The following is a 20,042-nucleotide window of genomic DNA, read 5'->3' on the forward strand; positions in this document are numbered from 1 at the left end:
ACACGTCGCTCGTTTTGCTTTTTCAGACATCGTCCGTTTTTTGTGCGCTCTTATAGCTTTTCCACTTGTGCATCTAATAACTGTCAAACGTTTGCGGGTAAAGCAGCAATACAGAATTTTCAAAAATCTCGCAAAGAAATTCTGTGAATGACAAAATGGAGTTACAAGGCAAGAGAATCAATAGTTTTGATGGATTGTGATAATATATTGCACTATCGCAGAGAATGCCATTAGAAATATTTAAAAAACTTAACTTAAACAAATCCTTAATTTTTTCAGAAAAATTATTTGCGCGGCAGTTTTTTCTCTTTATTCTACATAAAAATAAAATGTCTTTTATTTATATAAAAATAAAATGTTAAATGGATGTATGAATTAGATATATGAATTATAGTATAGTACTTTTTCGAGACAAGTGATAAAATATTAATATTTTTAAAAAATTATTAATATTAGAAACATCCGAAAATATATAATTTTATTAATATTTTGTTGAATTATATTTAAAAAATTTAAAGGTTATATATTAATTTATAAATCACTATTATGATTAACGTGAAATGTACCCATTATTATTATTAGTCAATTATTAAACATCTGGCGATATGTTTTCCTTCACATTGCTCTACTTCGAGTCTTCTGCATTCAGAATTTCACACACTATTGTAAGATTTATTTGTATTCATTAGATTAAATTTCGTCTTGTAACTTGATTTCCCCATTTGTATTTCCTTTATTAGCGTAAATTTACGTACAAAGTACACTTCGTATTAATTAATTCATTTAATTAATACAAGGAGGAATTTGATTAACTTCGCGAAAACTTCACTGGAGATTGTAACGTTCAGTATTGTAGTAAATCAATATAACTTACTGATATTGCCAAATTTTTTTTGATTTGACACTAACACTTCACGATTTCGCTTGTGAGATTTGCGAATGTATGTCGTTTAAATGCAACTTTCCACGAACTTCGATTTCTTGTCGCGATGTTCAGGAAGGATATTGCGACACATCTGCGTCTGGTTGCCCTTCGACGTGGGATAATGCGCAGCATCCGTTACTTCAATCTCGTCGTGCATACGGAAACGACACGGTGGTTTCTTGTCGAGATCGCAAGTGGTTCTTACGGTCCTTGCGCCGCAACGTTTCTTCCTTTTCCCGCCGAGATAAGCCGGGAATCAGATACACGTCTCGTTTGCCGCGTTCGGTGAGCCGCCGTCTCTCGTTTTTTCGTCCGACCGATATTTCGTCCTGCCGTTACTTGAATGCGCGACGAAGGAGACTCTGGCGTCTTGCGACTGCATGTCAGGACTTAGAACGTCGCACGGCATGCTCTCCGCGTCGCAGTGGCTCACATCGTCGTCCTCGTCGTCGTAACGCAGTCTTATCGGCGAACGGAGCATCGCGCTCGCGTGCGACACATTGCATCTGAAAGTAAAAAAAGAAACCGCGCTTGTCCTAATTATAATTTCGAATAGACAGGCTAGTCCAGGCTTATTTAACTTTGACAACAAGAAGCGATTGCTGAATCGAGCTTCGATACGACGAAAGTAATGAGAACTTAATAAATATTCGTATTTGGAACGAACTAGACCATATCGAAAACATTTTGAAAAATTTCAGAAAAGTTATGGAAACGGGAAGTTTCAGTTGTATTTTCTGATAAGTAAATAATCTCGATATTGATAGAATTTTGATTTGATGGAGTAAATTAATTATATATGCGTATATTTACCTGATGCTACGTTGATAGTGTACACTTCTTACGCGAACCAGCTGGGACCCCCTTCTGGATCCGCATCCGCACACCGTGCTATCTTTCATACTGCTGAGATCGTCTCTCGTGATGGTGGGGCTCGCCGGTGTGCAGTAGAGCGTTTTCTTGAAAGCGAGCCTGTACTTGGCGCTCATCACGTTGTACAGAATCGGATTCGCGGTGGTGCTGAAGTAGTACAGGCAGCCGCCGAGCGGATACAGCCAGTCGTTGATGTCGTCGAAGGCCGACACCTGATACACGTACAATAAGCGCTGAGCGTGAAAGGGCGCCCAGCAGATAAAAAATGTTACCACGACCGCACCTGTGGAATGGAAGTCATCGGTATCTTTCACGTAGTCGTATCGCTGTCGCCACTTCGTGAGTTAAAGGGAGAATGGCACGAGAGGAGCGCCCATCACGCGCGAGGTGGATTAAAAAATGATATAAAAGCTTAATATCCCGTGTAACTGTGACTCACTGCAAGCAAACTTAATGGTCGAAATTAATTAAACGGTTCACTAATAAAATCTTAAGTCCAATATTTGCTAAAAGTAGGATCCTGCTTAAATAAAATTAATGATCAAATAAGGCATTAAGATATAAGCTTAAAATTAATAGAAAAGTAAGAGCGTCTCCGAAACGTTTTGATTTGTTGAAATTATTATTCATATTTCACGAATCTGTTAAGCACTCCGTAAAAATCTATATAACATACAATTATTGATTTTTACTCTTTTCGCGATATATATGAATGAATGCAGACATGGAAATGTTAGTTCCTTGTATCGATTATGGAAATATATTCACGGTAAAAAAATATATGCTCCCCACTTCTGCAGTCCTTTGAAGTAGCGAGATATTTATGGATACATCATAAATGGAGAAAATTTTCAGGATCATCGGTAAAAAAATTTTCGTATCATCGAGCATTCCAAATTGTTTAGAATAAAAAAAGTACGTAACGGTACACAAGATTTGGAACTGTACATCGAATAAGAGAATTTATACGAAGCGGAACACAGATATTCGTGGGAAATTTACTCGTAAATGATACTTTTGCTGCATTGCGACAGACTCTTGAGACTCTCGTGCATTTATCGTAATTTATTATATCGTAGCACTTGAGTGCTTTACGAGTGATACTTTGCTACGGTACATCGGCGAAATTTGCGTCGATGCACTGCACGGCCTTATAAGTTTTAACTCGACCGCGTTTTACCTTCGTGGCCATGGGAATGGGAAAAACCGAAGCAGCTCGATGATTAATCGATGCTGCAAACGACTCCCGCGACTATCTTCGCGGAAATATTCTGCACAACGATTCTGCACGACGATTTACAAGTATGTCGACACAGAGAAACGACGTTCATTGTTGGGAACGGATGGTGCTTAGGCAATAGGAAAATTACCTCAGGAGTGATAAAACTAGGAAAAGAATTATTAGGCAATTAAGTTACGTACATTTAATTCACGTTTAATTTGAATTACTGCTTAAATGATGAATTTTATGGAATAGAGCATTTATTGCTAGTAACGAGGTGCTAATTAAGTAAAAAAAAATTACCAAAAAATTCTATTTATGTATTTTACACGCATCACTCCTGAATATGTGCGTGCGCAGAAATTCCATACGTTTTTAACATTTAAATTTATTCTCTTACGATGTGAGCCATATTTTTTCCCTGAATGTATTCAATCGAAAATCGATACGATAGAAATTTGAAAAAAAAAAATTTCTTTTTTTATACACCGCAGTACTTTCATCTCTTTGTAAAGAATTTCTTTTCAAGAATAATGTTTTTCTTACAATGAGGAATAACATAAAATTCCGCATTGTTATATAACGCCGTATCTCTGGGCGAAATAAACGAAATGAAATTAAGAAACTATTCATGTTACGCGAGCATCGCTTCTTTTAACAAACGTCGGATAAATCTTTCGCTACAGTAATTGCCCATAAACCGTAAGTTAACTTTAGATTGCAACAGCCGAGCGGAAACGCACAGGTGCTTTATGAAGAAAGAAAGAAAGAAAAAATTAATATCGGGATAAAATAAACGATTATAAAACTTTCATCAGGTATCTGATGTTGCGAGAATGGGCTAACTTCGAGTCGATGACGAAGGTTGCCAGGCTGAAAACTATCCGTTATTACGTCAGTATGTTATGGAATTTCAACATCCGCCCCGTCATGAAACACGTGCGCGCGCGCGAAAACGAAAACCATGAGGGTATCGCATGGAATTTTGACACCTCTGTAATAACTGCTCTCGAAAACGGCGCTCGCAATATGACGCTCCGCCCTTCCCCTGCATGCAATTCATCGTACGTTGAAAATATTGAAGGACGATGAAGCTGGACAAGATGTATGTTACGGAAGAAGGATTACAACGGCGTACTCTTTTTATCGATTCTTTTTGCTTGGATAAAATTTCCAGATATTTTACGCGCAGTTATGAAAGTTTTAACTTTAAGACGAAGAATCCTTTAAAGATATATATATATATATATATATATCGATTAGAAATACACATGTGGTATCTTTTGCAGCATTATTAATTTAGAAACGAGTTACATATGTATCTTCACTCCTTCGCGTCGAATCGAGTTGAGCTATACGCTTCATCAATTCTGCGATTTCTTCGTTCTCCCTAATAAACGATACCGATGGATCGGATTGGCATTGATACGAAATTCCATCGCACGTGATTTATAAAACATATGAAATAATGCCTGGCGGTCTGAGGGGTGTAAAACAAATCAGCGATTGAAATAAAACGTGGCATTGGCGCGGCGTGATGAATTCAATGGGGCGCGTTATGTTTTACGTGGGTGTGTGTACGTCTGCCTGTGGTACGAGTTGTGATGTTCCGGAAAAGACGGAAATTTACTGAGCATTCGGATGATGGCTTTTCGTGATTGAGCCTGCCTCGTTTCTCCGTGAACGGAGCCCTCGATGCTGCGTCCGAGACCGTTGCTTTGTATTCGCAGGCCCATCCTCACGTAGAGCACCGCTATAGACAGCATCGGAACGAGGAAGAATATGAGGCAACTGAGCTCGTAAAGCGGGAACTTGGGCATGTTAGGCAGCAACATGGCACACATTGCCGACTCCTCGGAATGACGGCCGGATCCTGCAAACAGATGCGAGAAACGCGGTTCTTTTCTAAATTTCTATTATTACTTCTCGTATCCCCCCCTTTCTTTCTCTCTTCCCTCCTCCTCTCTTCCCCTCCCTCCCTCCCCCTCCCCCTCTCTCTCTCTCTCTAAACTCTAGAGCGAATGAAGTTTTATTTAATATTATTTTTATATATTAATGATGCAGACAATTAGTTCAATAATTAATTATCATTTCGAAACGGTATCGAAATTATGTCGCGTACAACATAGAGAGATATTTAAATAAAGAAACTCGTATATAATCGTTGATAATTAAAACTGTTGGGTAAAGATAGTTTTTTTATAAAGTTAATTCTTTCCGTAACACGAAATGGTAAAAATCTATACATAGTAATCCTGTGGACAGCCATAAATTATTGAAAAGACTTTAATCCAATGAATTTTAGGGAATACGACGGTTTTATTAATATCAAATAATCTGAAATATAAATTCTCTTGCAAATGGAATTTCATCATAATCTTTCAGCTACATATTGCTGCTGTCGGATTAAAAGCTTTAAATCAAATCAGTACAAAAGCATTATAATATGTTCTGACTAATTAATTCGCGATTGAATAACCACTTATCTGTGCAATGTGTAAAACGCGTTTAAATATTTGAAGCGTTTGACTTAGTTGAATATATGCAATTTGAAATAATAATTCACACGTTTTATAATTCATGTTGATGTAGATAATACACGGAGCTAAAAGAATTGTTCTTGCAAATAATTTATGAAATATATAAATATATACATAATTGATTTGCAAATATCAATTTAAATTTAACTCACATATTTTTAGAAATAAAATGATAAAAATTTAAAAAAATTTAAAAAAAAACGCAGCATCATATATTTTAAATTATTCCGAAAAATAAAAGTTTTAATTGCTTACTCTATATATATGTTATGTAAAAAAATAATTGTATTTTTATTCCGTTTTACATATAAAAATTACTTAAAATGCATAGTTTATATTAATTGAAAATAGAATTTTATTTATTAATTTACATGTTATATAATATGAAGTGTTCAAAGAATGAATTGGAAAACAATCTTTTAAGATATATTATTACGCAAGTTAATTATTCTTAAAATATCTTTTATATTAAAAATAATTTTGATAAAATATCGGCATATACATAGAATGATAAAATATCGGCGTATACATAGAATGAGATATTTATTTTGATATAAAAATTCAAGGTATATATTAAAAATATAAAAATTTATGCTGATACAGATTGTTATTTAGAAAGTCTATAAGATAGATATGTTTAGCCTTAGAAAAAGAGAAAATTGTAAAATAATTTAATTAAAAATTGAAAAATTTGTAAAATAAGACTTTGTTCTAAAATACATCTCTGAAATATTCAAAACTAAACAAAGTTTCGAGAAATCACAATGTCAGAAGCATTTTATTTTGAAATTGTGTGTGTGTGTGTGTGTGTGTGCATATAAATTTATTTTGTTTTATTACTTTTATAATAAAGAAAAAATATATATATAATAAATTATAAATTTATTGTAAATTATATTGAAGCGTCAGAAGCATTTTATTTTGAAATTGTGTGTGTGTGTGTGTGCATATAAATTTATTTTGTTTTATTACTTTTATAATAAAGAAAAAAAAATATATATAATGAATTATAAATTTATTGTAAATTATATTGAAGCGTTTATTAGAATAATTAAATTACTGTAGATAATTAAAAAATATCAATTTACGTGTATACGAAATAAGAAGAATGAATATTTTTATTCAATTTAAAAAATTATTAAATTGAATTTATATTCAATTTTTTATAGAATATTTATAGAATTGATTAATGTTACGCATGCAAGTGATCTAATCTTCCTTGCGTGCAATCTTGAAATATGACGTGAATTATATATTGTCTAAAGTTTAGATTTAACTTTAAAACACGCATATATAAAATAAATAATAAGAATGAATTGAATACTCTATTCTGAAATCTGATGCGAATTATATATCATCTAAAATGAGACTTTACGCTATCTGTTATCCGGTTACATGAAACGTTAAACTTGACATTAGCATGAATGTGCCATAAGATGTAGGTAACAATTACAGTGATTTATAACTTTAACGAGGACACATCGAGAGAGGGACGTACCGTAAAGATTATAAATCGCTATAATATAATCTAAAACAATTTCAGCAAATTAGTGAAGTTCGCGATGAAAATTAAATTCTGCACAGATGCATTTGAGCACTTAGCAAATACCACTACCATTATAATCCATTTTCTGCAGCTCATTGACGTGAAAATGTTCTAATCAAATGTATAGGTCATACATTTTATCACGTCTTACCTTTTTTTCTTGCAGCACTTTATTAAGTCTGATCGTCGAATTGTATAGTACATTGAGGCAGAGTCATATTTGTTTCATTGACACGATTATATATAATCGCGAAAATAACATTGATTGCAAAATTTACTGCGCTAACACGCGAGATGTATTCCTTGACTGCATATTGCCAAATTTATGTACCTATTCCCCGCGGCCGGACGATAAATTGCTCATGTGATCCGACGCAGTTTATCGATAAACGCGATTTTCGTCGATCGTCATTATCGTTCGTGATAACAAATGTCGACGCGAGCCGTGGAAGGCTCCTCTTTGTGCGATATAATTGCACGCGCTTACCTCCGTTATGCGCGACACGCCGGTTTCTCATTGAATTTCCGAACGTCGTCCACGCTCGATATTAGATATCACGTGTGCTGCATATGATATGCTTAAGAGAGCTTTTATATTTCATAAAAAGTAAGAATTAGCTATCTCAACTTAATTTTTTCTTGCCTGATGTACATGTCTTCTGAAGGACAACAAAACCGAACGCCAAGAAATAGGAAGGAATTTTTTCTGGGCACATTTTATGTATATATTTGATGTCATTAAGTGAGCGAATTTCATTAATTTGCCTTTGATGAAACTTATATACAATAAATAGATACTAATGGATTAGAAACGTTCTATTTTAGTAAAAAATTGTCAAATTAAATTATAAGATTATATTCGAACTCTTGTTTGCTCGTTTTATTGATCTTTATTCTCTTTCGTTTCTATTTTATTATTAAATACGAGCCAATACATAATTTTTGCCTTAGGTACTGGTGGAGATTAATGTGAACTGGGATGTCGCATAACTTCATTTAAAAGCGGCGGACCAGTAACAGGCGGGTCCTGAATTTCCCATCTCAATAAATAAATCCTCCAACGTAGTGGAGGTTGCAGGGCGTGACGTTAATATTTTCACTTCGTGAAAAAACCATCTAATGCTTGCGACGCGCGACGAAAAAAAGAAGATTCTAGAAAGAATTATTGGATAATTGAAAAGGCTAAAGATAAAAATTGAGTTGTAGGTCCTTATTTTTTTTTAATTTCAACTCACTTAAATATAGTTAAATAGATTGATACGCGGAAAAAAATTCTAAAGACAGTTTTTAATTTTGAGATTGATTGTGAGAAGTTTGTATCTTTGTGAAATTTTCTGTCAGTTCTTTTAAATCCAGCTCTTTGTAATTTAAATGTTGAGTTGAATGTGAAATGAATACACATGATGCTGCGACCAAGGCCAGAGATAATTGTCGCACTGATTCACTGAAAATCCGCGACCGGAACGGTCCATATGATATATTCAGCTCATATGACATATAACTCCGCGCGACCGCAGAGTGTAGAGGTGTTTCACATCGCCACATGTTGCAGTTTTGGACAGCTATTTCCATAATATAAAGTTAATATCTACTTACGAATTAAAACGATTCCGAGAGTATGCAATCGTGTTTCACGTAATTGAAACAAATACTCACAAATTTTCTGTGAAAAGAACATCCTTACCTTTTGCTCTTATTGCTATTTTTTATTGTAAATTATGAGCTTATCGCGAAATTTTTCTAATCTAGTTAACTTTTAAATTATCCTTCCTTTTTTTTATCAAAGAAAATTAATACATTCTAACTACGTATCTCGCTACCTTGCGCAGTATCGATTTTAATAATTTTGTTTTTTAATTATCGAGCTCCGCGATAACTTCAGTAATTATTTGCGATAAAGAATCTTATAGCCGCGCAGAATTTCTTTGGATATTGATTATTAAAATTAAGAGAGAGAAGATAACTCAATGGTGTTATTTAATTTATTGTAATTTATTATTATTTAAACGAGCGATATATATTTAATTTCCACTTGTTTTAATTTTTCCTGAACATTTTGGATATTCTTTTATAATTTCTATGTATAAATTAATTTTTTCGCGACTCGTTCAAACGTTTTCATATTAAAAATGCTCTTGTCGAAAAAAGAAGTCACTCTCGGTTAATTATTTACCTCAACGTGTCTACGATCATTGAAATCGGAGAACCGATGAAAAATGCGCAGGCATAATTGGACGAGCGTTTGCTTCAAACAAGTTTACTCGTCGATAGCCCACAAGTGTACTCGCAGTGAGCAAATAGCCCAGCCATAATTACACGTAGATCGCAAACTCGATACGTTTCACGCATCTATTCCAAGCTCTTCCTCAAACGATCCCTATACAGTTATGCAACATATTTTTTTACTCAGTCTATTTTTGAAAGGTTAACAAAAACAGCTGATTTCTCTGAAGAAAGAGCATGGGATAAAGATAGAGGGAGGAATAAATAAGTAAGCTCGAGATGTGAGAAAGGATTGAAGTATAAAGACAGAGCAGAATGAAAGGATTGCAGAAAAATAAGGAAAAGGAGAATTAAAGGAAGTTCGAAGGAGGATGTGAACGAGCAGGATTCAAAGGATTGAAGAAGGATTACAAAGTAAGTTAAAAAGTTAGAACGCCGAAATTTAGGGGAATGAAAGGGAAAATTGACAAAGAAAATCGAACGAAAAGAATAACGCAACGATGAAATAAGGATCGATGAAAAGAAGAGAAAATAGGAGATAGGATGAAGGAGAGTGGCGATGCAATTGCTTCATTAGTAAAAAAAGAATTGAGTAAGAAGGATCAAAGGAAGAGAATTACAGGGAAATTGCGAAAAGAGAATCGAAGTCGGAGGGGAACAAGAGGCAATTAACGACGGAGGATCAAAAAAAGATTAGAACAGAATTGCAATATTATTCTGTGTCCATCTAGTTACTCTAGTTTAATGTATGCAAATTTTTGGTTCATAATTCTCCCTCAAGGGCTCACATTTAAGTACGGACAAGTACGGGTTTGACAATCTCGAGGTACCTAAGCCGTTTAGATACTTAATTAAATCATATTCAGCTCACTTTAGATGATTTACAATTTGCCAGAATTCAGAACAGGACAGAAATTATATCTACAATACTGTTACAATTCTATTTATATATTATATTACTAGAATTCTATTTATAAAACCATAGGCTTTGCAAGTGCTTTTTATATTTCACAAAGCGCACACATAAAATTCAGAACAGAAATACAAATAATCGAAATTATTAAGAATCATTATTTTCAAATTAGTTATTTTCTTTTATACTCCACGCTATTGAGAACACTTATATCGGTTTTCCTTGAAAATTTTTAAAATCTTTTATTTACGGTGCTTATATCGGTGGTGGAGCACTCTCTCGATTGACTAAAAGTAGATAAGTTATTAACAAAGGAGATACTTACTCGGCGGATACTCGATGTAATTGACGGTGGTGTAAGCGGCGAAGGGTAGGGCGAAGATGAGGGCCAGTAGCCAGGCGCCTAAGATGAATCGTATAGGTCGTTTCAGTCCGCTCATCGCGTACAAGTGCAGGGGATGGCATATCGCTAGATACCTCTCCAACGAGAACACCACTATCGTTAACACCGACACGTAAGACGACCTTTAATTTAAAAAAAACGCACGAACTAATTTTGTTGTCGTGTTGTTACATCATTTCCTGCATGTTCACACGAAGTTAGTAACTTAAAAAAAACATGTTATTAACATGTGAGACTTTGCAATACATTCTATAATATATATCTTTTAGATTTTACACTTTCACACTTTTGTCTAAATTTTAAAAATTGGGCTATCCGGAAAGTTCTGCGATTTTCACGGAAATAGGTTCAAGAGCTCATGTACGGTACTTTTTGCAATTTTTAATTTCTGTGCCAGTTCTTGTACTGTATAACGAGAATTGAAGGGACGTCCAGATCGCGCCTCGTTTTTGAGTTGAGAGTGAAATTACCTTGTTGAAATTTCACAAACCACCTCCGAACTGTATTATCAGAAATAATACCTCCGTGAGGTTTTACAAATTTTACGCGCTGTCTTGCATGCGTTCTTGCTTTTTCTGAAATAGAAAAGCATATAATATTGCAAAAATGTTGATTCTAGCTTTAGGGTATTTTAGAATCGAATATACTGAACATATGCCATATGCCCAACTTGAAGTTTGGGCCTCCTCAGTATTATCACAAAATTGAAAATGCTATCGCGCAGATAAGACAAAAAAGACGCAGAACTTTTCGGATGACCCAATATTTTACAATCTTTTTATATTTATACTAAAAAACATTTCTTAAATTTTGAAACGTGTAATTAAAAAGACTTTAAACTAAAGCTTGTTTAAAACACAAATCGTAAAATATCTCAAAATTTTATTGATGTGTATTTATATAGAACTTTTTTCTAGTAAAAATATATCTGCACTGAGAAAATTTAACGAGCTTTCTCAAAGAAATGATTATTTCAAAACAAGTTTACGTTTTGTATGTATACAAAACATTGCCGCAAGATCTCATTATAGTTTCTATGCTTTTCTTTCATGCGTTTCTTGAGGTTATTGCATGAGACATCTCATACGCAACTTGAATGCAAAATAATCAAATGCGTTTCAGGTAATAAGCTTTAAGACTTTATATAGTATGCTAATTTATTCTACAGTTGTATATTTTAGCGTATGCATTTAGCATCCCCTCTATATTTCTAAGCTCAATTATTTGAAATTTCTATTCTAACTAAAAGAGTTAACAAAATTTGTCCATGCACTTACTGCTTAGTTTTATTATTTATTTATTCTTCTTTGTCATCTTGTGTAATAAAATATAAACTATCAGCTACGTTGCATTATAATTTAGAGTTCAATTTGCTTAAACTAATAAGTTTGCTTTTCCTTTTATTAACATTTTTTTTATATGTTTTTTATCGTCTGTACTTACATTTCTGAAACGTACGCTCGTATTTTGCACAAACCTACACCAAGTGTCCATGGATATTGCTGCCAAAACACGCTTAATTCGTTAGGCAGTCCTGGAAACAATGTAAATATTATCTTGTGTAGATCGATTATTTCATCATGCGTACAAGTCTGTAAACATAGATTGGAAAGAAAGGATTGACATTGAAAAGAGGGATTGCGTGGTGTATAATTTACGTCTATTATTCCTACGGCATTATTTTACGAGATGCTATTTAGAAACATTATTTTTACAACAAAGCTGCAAAAAGACTACGAAATAATTGGACAACGTTGCTTTATGTACTTTCCCCGGGGATCATTAATTATCTTCAATGATATACAAAGGACGTGAAATGTCCACAATTTCCAAATAGAAAAGTGCCGAGCAACGTGAAAGCAAAGCTTCAAAGTAATAGTAGATTCTTTGTTAATGACTAGCGCAGATAATTGTAAGTGAATCATAATGAGTACGCGTAAATGAAAAGACACAGGAGCAGAGCGAATCAGAGGTCCAATTGTCGTGATATAATTTATGCAGAGAGCCCCTCACGACCAATCGCTAATTATCGTACAAAGTGGAGAGCGTTAGAATTTGCGCTTCGGTGAATTTGTAAATCAATTTTCACTGTGAAATGTATGATTTTCTTGTAAATTTACATTCTTCGTATGAGAGAAACTTTCGAATCTTTCTTTCCAGAAGTTTTCATAATAATTCGTACAAGTGTTTTATAATAGATTTATGATTGAAAATCCCATGAAAGACATCAGAGATTCTTGCGCGTATATATATGTGTGTATTTGTGTATAATTTAAAGTCATGCAAATTTAATTTAGTGCGCATTATTTTTAATTACAATAAGATCTAATCGAAGAAAGTTGTATCCGATGGCAGGGAAAAACCTTGAGCTACATTTTTCCTTGCGTGATTCTGGTATTAATCGTGTTTACAAGCGATGCAGCAATTACCTGTCACCGCAAATTATTTCGCTACACGTTATTTGTGTCCGAGGACACTGCGTATGCAAATGCTTCTTACATTTTTTTTTACGCTCTCGCCAACCAGAGAACACATCTGATTCACACCGTTTATTATGTCGTTGCATACGAAATGTCGGATTTAAAATGAAAATGAATATTTTCCGTCACGTTTGCTTGTTATATATCGTGTTAAAATGTCATTCTCTTACATTTCGTAAAAAATGCTTTTTGTGAAATGTTTGCAACTTTTCAAGCCATATATAGTAAATAATATATTATTTTATAATTTTTCTGTTGAGTACGAATGTCACAGAATTAGTGTAAAATATAAATCGTGTAATTAAGAAAGAAAAGAGAGTAATGAAAATGAATATCGTTATATTCAGTGAAGGAGATAGATCTTTTAAAATTGGAAGATTTTATTTCATGGAAGATCGATTTACATAAAAAAAATATATAAGTTTATTAAAAAAGGAAAATCTTCTTTTCACAGTTTCTTCAGATAATCTTTCATTTATTCCAAATAAGACACAAGTAAATTTTAAAATACAAAAAAATGTATCGTGTATCTATTTGTAATAATCCCCCAAAAATAATAAAATTATGAAATAATATATTATTACTATAAAATATATTATTATTACTAATAAATTACGAAATAATATATTATTATTTACTATATGGCTTAAAATTCGCAAACATGTCGCAAAAAGCAACTATTTATTTCACCTCGTGTTCTGTTCCCTCGGAGAATGTTGTTGATATAAAATTACTATGCAACGATTTGATATAACATATTAATACGCACGTAATATATATGGAAAAATGCAAGCGACAGTCTGCCGCTTATTTGGCAAAGCTCGCCTTTGACAAAGAATAAATCTTTACGCTGACCGCACGAGAGAAGACAATGTAAACTAACGATATCATGAAGTAATATCTATTTAATATGCATCGCTTGACGCTGTTAGCTTCATTTCTTATTTCGTTTTGCGCGTTGATGTTGATGTTTCTGATCCCGAAAGATATATAAAACATGTTCATGAATCATGCAACAGATATCGTGATAACGATGTTTTATTTAACGACTTATCTCGATGCCTTGTATCAGATGTCGCTAAAACGCATTTGGTACCGTAAAATAACGACGCGATTCGGTAGTGTGAAAGCTTTAGGTTTCCGCGGCTGGCGTTAATATCGTGCCATTAAGGCTTTGATCAAATCCCAATACACCGATAGTATCTGTATTAATAAATTTTCGCACCGCGATGACTTTTCACGACTGACTTTTCACGACTGACTTTTCACGACTGACAGTGCTTATCCAGGATACCGTAAAAGATTCCTGTTTTATTAAACATATTTTTCTTAATATAGTTAGAGCGTATAAAGCAGATTTCACAATTTTAAAATACCATAAGATTCTGGAATTATATATGTATATTATTAGAAAGTTCTAATTTTAAAACTAGAAATTTTTAATTCAGTAATATTACTAAAACTATTCTTTTTTAATTTCAATGTTTCAAACTATTTTGAGCCTTCTGCACATTTCAGTAGATTTACTTTCGCATCGCTCACTTTGTTTTTCACTAAAGATTCGCGATATATATGCTTTAGCCAGAGATTCTATTAAATTTATCGCTGTCGAGAAATAAAAAACAACGTGCTGACAAGAAAAAACGTAATAAAGCTTGATGCTTATTGTTTGCATGGATCGTTTACGGAGGTGTTAGTTTTATCGGAGATTTTTTCGTTCAATTGCTCGGGATATTCGCGCGCGCAATCGAACCCCCGATGCAAGAACGCTGTAAATCGTAATTAATCGAAGGCCCGGCGGAGTTGCATTAGCCGCATTGCGCGGAGTCGTCCATTTCATCCGACTTCGGAGATCACAAGATCCATTAACTCGCGGTTAATGTCGAGTACGTGACGAATCCTCAAATCACGCGATAGAACGTGTCCCCGCATAGACATTGGCTTTCACTAGGCTCAATGATGGGCCCTTATTAGTTCGTCATTAACGATCGGCTATCGGATGATTCGTATTTGAGAAGTTCACAATTGAGAGTTCGAGGCTCAATCGTATAATAATAATATGGACACACAACGTAACTTTTTACGTAAATCTGAAACTTTCTATATGAATTCGAAAATTCTTTGCAGAGCTTCGTAAATCTGATAAGAATTCGTGGCTTATCAGTTTCTTTTTATTACATTCTTTTCGTTGCTCTGAAGAAATTTTGAGAAAGAATTGAAGATTAAAAAGAAACTAGATTTATTATTGCATGCTTGTACGTTTCCGCACGCTCAAGACAAGTTATCTCCCTTTTCCATCGTTTAATTAAATTTTCAATTAATTTCTTCAATCCTAAGTATTCTCTCGTATTACGTAAGGCGTAACCTAATGTTGTAGTAATCGGAGAAATCCGTCGTGCGCAATTGATGTTTCCGTCGTAAAATTGAAGTTTCTTTTTTCTCACGGGAGAGTAGCTTATTAGATACGAACTTCTCGTATTTTCTCGGCAATCTGATATGTGGTCGACGAAGGAGGATACGAAATATATAGGGCGTGATATATATCCGACCCTTCGAGAGAGACCCTTATGATCCTTTTAGCCGGCGATATCGAAACGCAAAATTGTTTGACTGGTTTTTAAATTATGAGCTCCCGAAGATAAAGTGATTCCCACGAACTTAAGTTTCGGTAAATCAACCAGGAAGTATTACTCCTACGGGGAAAACCGGTACGCGCGGGTAATCCGAGACGTCACTGTATATATCAGAGTGAATCTGCCGAATGTCACGCCACGCGAGGTGAAGCGGGTGTTACCGTGGATATTCGGAACGCGCGTACGTGTTCATACAAACGGGATTTCTCGTATTTCTATGAGAAACGAGACTTTTCTAGGACGTCGTTTTTCATTCTTTTTCTCGCTGCGAGGACGACTTCCGCCGTGGCACTTTCTTCTAGTTTCCCCACTGGCGCGCTATTGAGCCACGTATATTAAGCACGATCGGATTTTAATCCCCGCGATAGCGAAGCTCATCTGTTATCGCACTGACCGCAATCGCCGGAGAATCATTAGAAAAGTTTCGCTACTTCGCTTATCAAGCATATGGTGAGAATTGTAAATCGTATTCTCGCGCAGTAGTCAATAAAAGTTTCAATTATCTTGTTACCTGCGTACGAATCTTTTTGAAGAAAAAAGAGACGAATTAAGAAATATCTGGAATTTTATCCAAAATAATATGTTGTTACGACTTGCGAGGAGATGTTAAATAAGGAGATTGATCTTTTCTGTTCGATTTTTACTGGATCTTGCGGACATCTTTATCGCGCGAAAATTCATGATGTTCACCCACGATTCCATTAATCTCATATTTGAGAGGTCCATGAAATACGAAGGCAACTGCATATCAAATGAGGTCGAACAAATGCCAGATATGCCGGTTGCATTAAGGGCGAAGGGTGTTTGAAACTTCGTGCAGCTGCTATCTATCGGGAGAGAATGGGGAAAGACAGGGGGAAAAACGAGGAATGCGATGGATTATTCGAACTCAATATCGGCGTTACGTGACTTTAATTGTAAAATACTAGATTATTTGTATTTCTTATTCGCGAGCTTTTATCATATTTTATCGCTGATGGACGTTACACCGTTGTTAATTACGCAAAAATATCGACATTGATTCATTGTATTATATACAGTTAGAAAAAGAATCGTTTGCCAATATATATAGGACGAAAAGTTACGGAAGTCGACAATAATGTTATTCATTGCACTGGAATATTCATTGAGCCTACGTGTTCGTTTATCTTCATCTCGGTTAATTGGTCTTCTAAATCTGACGGAGTCTCCACCCCTTGTTTCTCTGTATAAAAGGATATTGCAAACTCGGAATTTATAAAATAAAATCTCTCTGGAAGAAAATCGTTTTTTTAACGGTACGTTTCAAAAATTGCATTTACGAGGATAGGAAATGAAACCAATGACCGACCAATATTGTCGTGTATATCCACATAAAATAAAATAATTTCCACACAATATCCGGATGCTTGATCGTTAATCACTTTTGTAAACCCGACAGATATAGGATTCCCATTTGTTGTTTGGCAGTATTATATGTCCGAATTTATGAGTAGTAAAGTATCGGATTATATGGCAAAGGCAACAAAATGTACTGTCAACTATATTACAGAAGGGTCAGAAATTCGATAATGGCAAATAATTTGATGCTATTATTTCTACGCATTTATTTTGTATTAAGTTACAACTGTTCCGTCAGGGGATATTTATAAAGTTGACAGATGTGAAGTTTTCATTTTTCTCATTCCAAATATCAACACGGTATAGGCGTTTAGTTCAGAAGTCAGAAAAATGAATAGAAATAAAATACAAAGTGTTCTTTTTCACACGGCATTAAAGCGGGGAATATCTTCGTATTTGCATTTATCAATAATTGTGGGGATGAAAACAGTATTTTCTCTAATGAATATTTACTTTAAATTAATGATGGATTATCATTATTTATTCATCGAGAGGCGATACCGTATAAATCAATATTCGGACTGTTCATTAATCACTGACAGATGCTGCTCGTAATTTTGACAGATGAACTGTTTAAGATAGCGCGCGTCACGGGGAAATATCAAAGGGAAACGAAGATAATCCTGAGAGTTTGCGGGCGTGATTTATTCATCGCGCGAGAGAAGAGCTGGCGTGCGGTTTAGCCGACGTCTGAGATTGTCCGCTAAAAGTGTCGTGTGCCATTTTCCCTTTAATACACGCGAGGGAAATGTTTCCTATTCGCGAAAGATTTCTGCGGAGAAACCGATAATAAAGAAATACGATTATCGTCGGTCTAATGGTGAGACGTCGCGGTCGGTCACTCGACGAGTTCCTGCAGTTCACCACGTTCATCGTTGGTATGCGAATGATGGATAGCTCACTCGCTCGAGGAAAGCGTATTGAATTCGGAAAATATATGCTAGAGGGGAACTTAACGATATAAGGATAACACAATAAATCAATATATCACGTTTAATGGTATTTTTAAAAATATTATCAAATTGTTTAAAACTTGGATTATACTCGAAATTGATGTATTCTATTAATCGATGCGAAAGTGTTGAGTATAAAAAGTAACGCGTTAAATTTTTACGCTGATTCGCGACACCACGACGAAAATATCGAAATTAATCCTTGGCACGTAACTCTCAATCGTATATAATTATTATGAAGACCAATATATCGCGTTTGAACTTTTAAAAGTTCAAACGTTTAAAAGTTTCATAACATTTTTTAAAACGCGGATTATATTCGATTTGAATTAGTGTATTCTATTAATCTGCGCAAAAAGTATGGACTATGGAGGACAAAAACCGGGGCGCGCTTAATAAGTTTTTACTTTGATTCACGATACGACGACGAAAATATCGAAATTAATCCTTGGCACGTAACCCTCAATCGTATAATTAACACGTAATGAATAGGACGCGATACTGTGTATACCTTCATTATCGCATACATGGCGAGATTCATTATGATGATTATCGCCCTCGCGAAGAGACAATACAATAGTTAGGTTACAGTAACTTTGTTTCAGAGCGGCGGCGACATATGTGCCTATTCTTTAGCCGCCCAAGGTGCGGGGTTTTGGCCGCGACAGCGTTCAATGGCTGATTAAATTAATCGTCGCCCGGCTAAAGTGAACTCATTACGCGTACAATGAGTCTCGATTAATGCGACGGCTGCAAATAAAAGGCGGACGATTTTAAATTTCAATCGCCGGGTCGCAATGAAGTGACGCGGTTTCACAAAGTAAAACCGTATTATTGTCATTAAACAATTCACGTAACGTGCGTATGCGCGCTGTTTTTCTCCTGCACTTTGTCAGCCGTTTTATCCGGGCCGGAGCCCGGCGTAAACACTTAATGCGATTATTGCTAATTGGATGGGCAAGTAATTATTACGGCCTGGCGTGAAGCTTATGGCCAACTAATTGGAAATGCCAACGGAATGCGCTTAATAAAACGTAAAGCCGAATTACGAACGCCACGCGAACTCCTGGTGGCAACGCCGTGCCGGGCGGCGGCGGAGAGCAGAGAGAGGCGATAGGAAAAGTCGGATAGGAAAACTTTAAAGTCGAGACTGGCGCATAACTGCGCCATCGGATCGAAATACCAAACGACTCACACTTCCGTAGATATTATTCTACGTTGCGCGCACGGGTGTCAAGTAGAACGAGACGAGATAAATCAGACGGCGGCGCGAAGTGGTGATCTTTTGACGAATCAAGCGCGCTGAATAACGTAAGATAGATCTATGCCGCCAGCACAGAGAGAATTTTCAAGCAAGAAGAAAATTTCTGTAATCCGAGGAAATATCTTGCACTGATTCAACTGATTACAAGTCGCGCTAGATTTCAGAGAAGAAAGCGATTTTCCGAGTGAGCGAGTTATACTAATTTACGCATTGTAAGCGGCAGTAAATTTCAGAGTCGCAAGAATTTTGCATTATAAATAAATAAAAACGTTGTATTCTACATAATTCAATAATCCATAGTCATAATAAACAGATAACTTGCATTATTTTGTTGATTTTAATAATTAATAATCCATAATTATAATAAACAAATAATTTGCATTATTTTGACGATTTTAAATGAAAGAGGAATTTTGAACATTCTATAATTTATGCATGTAAATAGCTTGTATTAATTAATTCATATTATGCAACTTGATACAATTTATTGCGGAAATTAAGTCAAGGAACATAAAAGTATTATAGGAATAATGTGTAAGAAACATTTTAATAACTCAGTAAATATATATATACTTATTTGCTAAATCTTTAAGCGACATTCATGCTTTATTAGCATAATTAATATTTTACAATTTTCAAATACTTTAACGTTTTACACACATTGCAGAATACATTTAAAAATTGTAA

General features: G+C 34.7%; 1 protein-coding gene across 6 annotated transcripts in view; it reads right to left on the reverse strand.

Annotated features, from left to right (window-relative positions):
• Window positions 1–709: 709 nt before the first annotated feature.
• LOC105447926 (neuropeptides capa receptor-like) overlaps window positions 710–20,042 on the reverse strand; it is a 27,192-nt gene continuing 7,859 nt past the window's right edge. For all 6 annotated transcript variants that reach the window (XM_011686239.1, XM_011686237.1, XM_011686236.1 and 3 more), the window contains 5 exons: window positions 12,089–12,179; window positions 10,568–10,767; window positions 4,651–4,893; window positions 1,739–2,081; window positions 710–1,431 (listed from right to left, as the gene is read on the reverse strand). In XM_011686239.1, coding sequence (XP_011684541.1) covers window positions 1,182–1,431; window positions 1,739–2,081; window positions 4,651–4,893; window positions 10,568–10,767; window positions 12,089–12,179 — 1,127 coding nt within the window. In that variant the 3' untranslated portion in view covers window positions 710–1,181. The remainder of the gene's footprint in view (window positions 1,432–1,738; window positions 2,082–4,650; window positions 4,894–10,567; window positions 10,768–12,088; window positions 12,180–20,042) is intronic.

Source organism: Wasmannia auropunctata, unplaced genomic scaffold, assembly GCF_000956235.1.
Source record: "Wasmannia auropunctata unplaced genomic scaffold, wasmannia.A_1.0 LD336090.1, whole genome shotgun sequence".
NCBI classification, from domain to species: Eukaryota; Metazoa; Arthropoda; class Insecta; order Hymenoptera; family Formicidae; genus Wasmannia; species Wasmannia auropunctata.